Genomic DNA, 6,125 nt, shown 5'->3' on the forward strand with positions numbered 1-6,125 from the left:
AAATGATCAACCGATAAACTCAACGTATTTTTATTTTGAATTTAAATTATGAAATTGATCATCTTGTTTTAAAATTACCCGAAATAACAGTCGAGCCATATTATATTACAAAAACTTGTGTGAGACGGTCTCATGGGTCGTATTTTGTGAGACAGATCTATTATTTGGGTCATCCATGAAAAAATGTTACTTTTAATTGTGAATATCGATAGGGTTGACCCGTCTCACAGACAAAGATTCGTGTGAATATCTCACAAAAGACCTACTCCTGTTATATACTCATCCATAAAGTTTGATGAACAGTTTTCTTGCCGAAAGTATTCTCACCAACCCAAAGAGGATGGAGGAATCGGCATTTTTATTGTACTTTGATTCGTATTTCCTTGTTCAACTTGCGACATCGCATGTGAGGTATATAGGTGCGATTAGGTGAACGAAATCTTGAACCACGTGCCGTTGGTTAACTTGTGATGGTGTTATTCGGAAATTGAAATTGAAATTGAAATTGAAATTGAAATTTTTTTATTCATGATTCTTGGGAATAATCGAATTTCTTTTCGTTCACACAAATTTAAAAAAACACGTATATCTCATGATATTTTATCGTGAATGGATAATCTACCTTGTCTTGTATCGATTAGTCCTCATCTGAGATGTTAAAATGGGTTAGACTCGTCATATAAAATAAGTAGGATGAGTTGACTATTTTCCAACTCGCTAAAATTGGAGATCGTCTCGTTTCATAACCAAAAATAAGTGGGTTGGATCGATAATTTCTCGGTCCACAAAATAGACAGTTAGACCGATCATACTATTCTTTAATCTTAGTTTTGATATCAATGGAGACGTTTTAGGTTCCTCTCGTTTGTTGCAACCCATCACAGGCATTATCTTTTTACGTGCAAGTTATTTACATGCATAATACTCGAAAGTCAAAACTTCAGTAACAAGAAAATTTCATTTCGATTGTGTTTTCAATATTCACGACACATTTGATGGTGAGATGAAAGAGAAGATATGAAGTTTATAATTTCATGATATATTGATGTCAGTATTAATAACTTTGTCTCATATTTTTACGGTGATGAGATGATGTTGAAATATGATGTTTTTAAAATTAAAAAAAACAAAATAAGTAAATCAAAATTTAAAATTACACATTGTTTAAAAAAAAATTGCACATAAATTAAAAATTACACATAATAAAATAAACAGAAAAATTACACATAAATAAAAGTTACCCATGATTTAAAAGTTTGATGAATTTTACTATACATCTTCGTTTAAAATCCAAATATGTTCGATCAAATTTTTTTAAGAACACGATAATTAAAAAATAACATAACTACCGACTACCGAGGACTATTAAAGTTGGTTTGATGTTAAAATTAAACCAACATGTGAAAAATATCCATAAAATCTAGCATACATATATTTTTCAAAAGAATAAATATCCTAACATATTTTGCCGGGATAACTCGTGAAATAAGTAAAAGTAAGAAAAAGCAAGAATATGACAATAACATTATGCACACGAAAGTAAAATGAAAAATATCAATTTTAGATTTTAATATTTTGTGATATTTTTAGTCATGTATATATTTAAATCAAGAGTAGGTTTCTTGTGAGACGGTTTCACGAATCTTTATCTGTGAGACGAGCCAACCCTATCGATATTCACAATAAAAAAAGTATACTCTTAGTATAAAAAATAGTACTTTTTCATGGATGACTCAAATAAGAGATCCGTCTCACAAAATACGATTCGTGAGACCGTCTCACATAAATTTTTACCTTAAATCAATTATAATTTTGAAATTATGTTCTTTCTATCAATTTTAGTCATTACTCCCTAAAATCATGTAATTAAATAATCAAAATTATTGTTACTTTTTTTTAAGTACATAGTTATAAATTTTTCTCGAGATATACACGTGTGATTGATAATATAACTATAAATTTTAAAAATAATATTAGTCCTCTACTTATGGAAAAAGAAAAAAAAAAGAAAAAAAAAAGAGAAGAAAGAAAGTCTCCTTCGAAATACTAACATTTTCGAATTATTCCTCTAACAAATTATAAATATATGGAATATTCCATTGAATACCATATCCAATTTTTATAAAACATTAATTTACATAAATACCCTTCCGCCTATGTTGAATTTCTACGCCAACCATTTCTGCGCTGCAGTGAAAAAAATGGGCAGTCGTCGAATTGTTCAGCTTCCATTTTGACTTTGACCCTTCCGGTTTCGTCAAACGTACAACGGGAAAAAGGTCAAGAGATAAGAGAGAGTTACTGTGGTCTCGACCACAGAGGATAATTGCCCCGACGCATATTCGTTTGAAAGGAATAAAAATAAACGGTAGACGCCATTTGTTGGGATCAGTATAAATTATGGGAGCCATTACATGCTAAGCGCAGATTCACGACCGCCGGTGGGAAGCAAACACTTCGGAGCTCCCGGTGGTGATTCCCTGGTGACCGATAGAGACCACCGGATTCGTTTTCCGACGAACGATCCTTCACCACACACGTACATATATATTTACAACATATAGAAGATCATATGAGGAGGAGAGGTTCAAAATGCGCCTCCGCGTTGTCGACGCCTCGTGCGGCGGAGAACGGAGAGGATTGTCACGAGGAGAAGAATCCGCGGAGGCTGGAGAAATACGAGGCGTTGCCGGACTATCTGAGGGATAATGAATTCATTAGAGACTATTACAGATGTGAATGGCCTCTGAAAGACGTCCTTCTCAGCGTTTTCTCGTTGCATAATGAAACTCTCAACATTTGGACGTAAGGCGGTTTTTGCTTCTGTTTCGTGTTCTTAATCTTAATCATCTTCGATTCAATTATTGAAGTCGATGGATGAGATCGAATTTTTCTTCCAGGCATTTGGTCGGATTTATCATATTTGCTTGGTTAACGGTGGTGAGCTTGACGGAGGAGATGACCATGGAGAATTTCATGACGAGGTTATCTTGGTAGATTTTCTGAAATTGTTGCACATTTTCGTCAATTCAAGCTTCCTCTCTTCAGATCATCTTTACTTTTTCCATAAATTTTTTTACTGAAAATTGGAATAACTAACAGGGAGGGAAATGATGGATGGCTGAAGAAGACGGCGACGGTGAACCAATCCAGCAGCTCCAATTCTTTCTTTCCGGTCAGTGTTACTTTCACAATTTGCAATTCAGTCCAATTCTTTCCCTCCTTTCGGTTTTTGGTACTCTTCTTTCTAACATCACAATTAATCTCCTCTGTTCTTGAAAATCTAATTGCAATTTATTCTAACATTTTTTATTAATTAAAAAGGAAAACGAATTCCGTGTGTATCAGGCAACTGAATTAGGTGTTTCTTAGCCGTGAACGTAGCTCAGCTGTCTTTCCACGATGATTTTGCTGTACTATCTCCATTGTTTCGTTTTCCAACTTTTATATTAAATAAATTAAATATTACCGATTTGTTTTTATATTTTTACATCTTATACGATATATTTTTTGTACTGTCACTCATAAAAAATTTTATTTTATATTTACTATATTGTATTGTAAAAAATTTAAATATTCATCCTACCTCCGATATAATATAAATTAAATGACCCAAAATATTTTTACTATTTCATTTTGGTAAAACCGAAATACGTTAGCAATGAATATGATATATTTCAATGAGTAGTCTATTGTGAGAGGTCTCACGAATCTTTATGTGTGAGATAAGTCGATCCTACCGATATTCACAATAAAAAGTAATACTCTTATCATAAAAAGTAATATTTTTCATGAATGACCAAATAAGATATATATCTCACAAAATACGATCCGTGAGACCGTCTCACACAAATTTTTGTTTATTTTAATACTTTTTAAAAAAGATATATTAAAGATAAAGCCAAAGTACAGTACCCATTATTGCAGCGTGTTTTCAATGAAAAATGAGAATCGGCAAGCACGAAAACTTCACATTTTTCAAGATATTTTGTTGCTTCACGTATATAGCAGTCATTCGACGTAGTACTGTGTTTATGTTTATATATTTTTTAAATTAATTTGATATATATTAAAATAGAGATAATATCGTATTTGTAAAAATTAATGGAAAAATCAATTATAATTGTCAAAATTAATGAGTGATCATTTTGCAAATTTTTAATTTGACCATACCAACCAATAAACTTTTTTTTTCTCTATATAGTTTTGATATGAGTACATTTTTAATTTAAAATTGTTCAACATTATATAATACAAAAAAGATATATAAATTTTTTTATTTGCGAAAAAGGACGAATTCCCAATTCCCGTGTCGACTCTGCTCTTCAAGTTAACAAAATAAACTCTTACGTGGCTAGAGAATTCATGACCTCTTAGTTTGAGCTTAATTATTATGTTGTTTGTCATTGATTACCTCACTAATTACCCCAATAATGTGGATTTATAATCTGGAATTCGAACCTTTAGATTAAACAATACCTCAAACTCTTCAAAGTATTCGGCCACCAGCTAGGCAGCCAACCTATGCCATAAATACTTTGTAATAGCATGCTTATAATGTGAACAAACTTTTAGCTTTTTAAAGGTGAAGACCCGCGCGACGTCAGGATCTTGAATTCACGTCAGGGGAATGAAGATTTTTATCCATATTTTCTAGCACAGCATGCATAGCGTGTGTTCTTTTTTCTTTTTTTATTTTTCCGATACAATTGGGTGATGGATTTTTTCTATGCAAGGTGTCTCCACTTTCCAACTCAAACCTCGTCTTTGTTGGGAGTCTGGTGTTTTTGGTGTATCATGTGTTCTGATACGCATTAATTTGTTATATCTCTTTGCAATCTACAGGATTCTTATGCAAGACACTTTTCAAAATCACCACTCTTTGGAGCAAGTAAACATTCAAGCTCCATTCCCTTATGGCCGTGGTTTGTTTTCTTGGGTGGAGCAATGGTCTGTTTAATCTTTAGCACCACTTCCCACCTCTTCTCCTGCCACTCCCGACGTTTCTACTACTTCTTCTGGCGACTAGACTATGCAGGAATATCCCTCATGATAGTGGGCTCATTCTTCGCCCCCTTATACTACACCTTCTTAGACCACCCCTACTGGCGCTTCTTATACCTTTCCTCAATTACGTTGATCGGTATTCTAGTAGTCACAACGCTTCTCGCCCCGTCTCTGTCAAATGGTGAATATCGGGGTTTCAGGGCAGCTCTGTTTTTGTGCATGGGGTTCTCAGGGGTGATTCCAGCTACACACGGAGTGGTGTTGCACTGGGATCATCCGCAGTTAGTAGCGTCGCTCGGATATGAGATAGCTATGGGAATGTTGTATGGTTTGGGGGTAGTATTTTATGTTACTAGGATACCAGAAAGATGGATGCCTGGTGCATTTGATATTTTAGGCCACAGCCATCAGATTTTTCATGTTTTCGTGGTCGCTGCGGCGCTTACTCACTGCGCCGCCACGCTCATTATCATGGATTGGAGACAGGGTTTACATGTCTAGGATTTCTCCGAGGGATTTAATATAGTATGTGATGGTTTAGGATTGATTGGTTGTGGCTCAGAATTTTATATATTCTTTGGAGAGTAGATGCATTCATCCATTATGTAAGTGATATGATTTATTGAGATCGTGGAAAGGTGATTGTAGAAATATAGTTATTCGATCGATCAATTTAATGTATAGTTCATGCACTAAACGTATGGATTGTCATTTACAAAATCACCTATAAGTATTGAAGTGTGACATTTTCAGTAATTTATCTTGTATTGAATCAATTATGATCATGTAAGTATGTTTTAATAATCAATTTTAATCTTAAAATCATGTAATTAAATTATTAATGTTATTGTTAAATTTTTATAATCACATGGTTAAAAAAATTTCTCTCACATTCACGTATGTTTAACAATGTAATTATTAAATTTTAAAAACAATATTAATCATTTATTACATAATTTTAATATAAAAAAACTCAAAAATTGATTATTAAAATATAATTACATGACTATACTAACTAAATAAAAGATACAAAACTAAAAAAAGTCATACATCAATACATACACAACTAAAATTTATGTTTTGCCTTCTTAAAATGCCCGACAAAGAGAGTTAACATG

The 6,125-nt window shown here is 32.9% G+C and overlaps 1 protein-coding gene across 2 annotated transcripts; it reads left to right on the top strand.

The window, feature by feature from the left end:
* Window positions 1-2,370: 2,370 nt before the first annotated feature.
* Window positions 2,371-5,695, top strand: LOC142505855 (heptahelical transmembrane protein 3-like). Of its 2 annotated transcripts, none has more exons than XM_075618980.1 (4): window positions 2,371-2,805; window positions 2,901-2,984; window positions 3,103-3,175; window positions 4,846-5,695. In XM_075618980.1, the coding sequence occupies exons 1-4, from the start codon at window positions 2,573-2,575 to the stop codon at window positions 5,506-5,508; spliced, it is 1,053 nt and encodes a 350-aa protein (XP_075475095.1). In that variant the 5' UTR covers window positions 2,371-2,572; the 3' UTR covers window positions 5,509-5,695. The 2 variants fall into 2 exon arrangements, with proteins under 2 accessions (XP_075475095.1, XP_075475094.1); XM_075618979.1 differs by having other exon boundaries at window positions 2,380-2,805; window positions 2,901-2,993.
* The last annotated feature ends 430 nt before the right edge of the window (window positions 5,696-6,125 follow it).

The sequence above is a fragment of the Primulina tabacum genome, chromosome 10 (assembly GCF_025594145.1).
Source record: "Primulina tabacum isolate GXHZ01 chromosome 10, ASM2559414v2, whole genome shotgun sequence".
NCBI classification, from domain to species: Eukaryota; Viridiplantae; Streptophyta; class Magnoliopsida; order Lamiales; family Gesneriaceae; genus Primulina; species Primulina tabacum.

Excerpts from the sequence above, each read along its gene's own strand:
- LOC142505855 (XM_075618979.1), top strand. The coding sequence starts at position 2,573 with ATGAGGAGGAGAGGTTCAAAATGCGCCTCCGCGTTGTCGACGCCTCGT. Across the intron at positions 2,806-2,900 it reads GAAACTCTCAACATTTGGAC|GCATTTGGTCGGATTTATCA; the intron begins GTAAGGCGGTTT and ends TTTTTCTTCCAG. Across the intron at positions 2,994-3,102 it reads TTCATGACGAGGTTATCTTG|GGAGGGAAATGATGGATGGC; the intron begins GTAGATTTTCTG and ends AATAACTAACAG.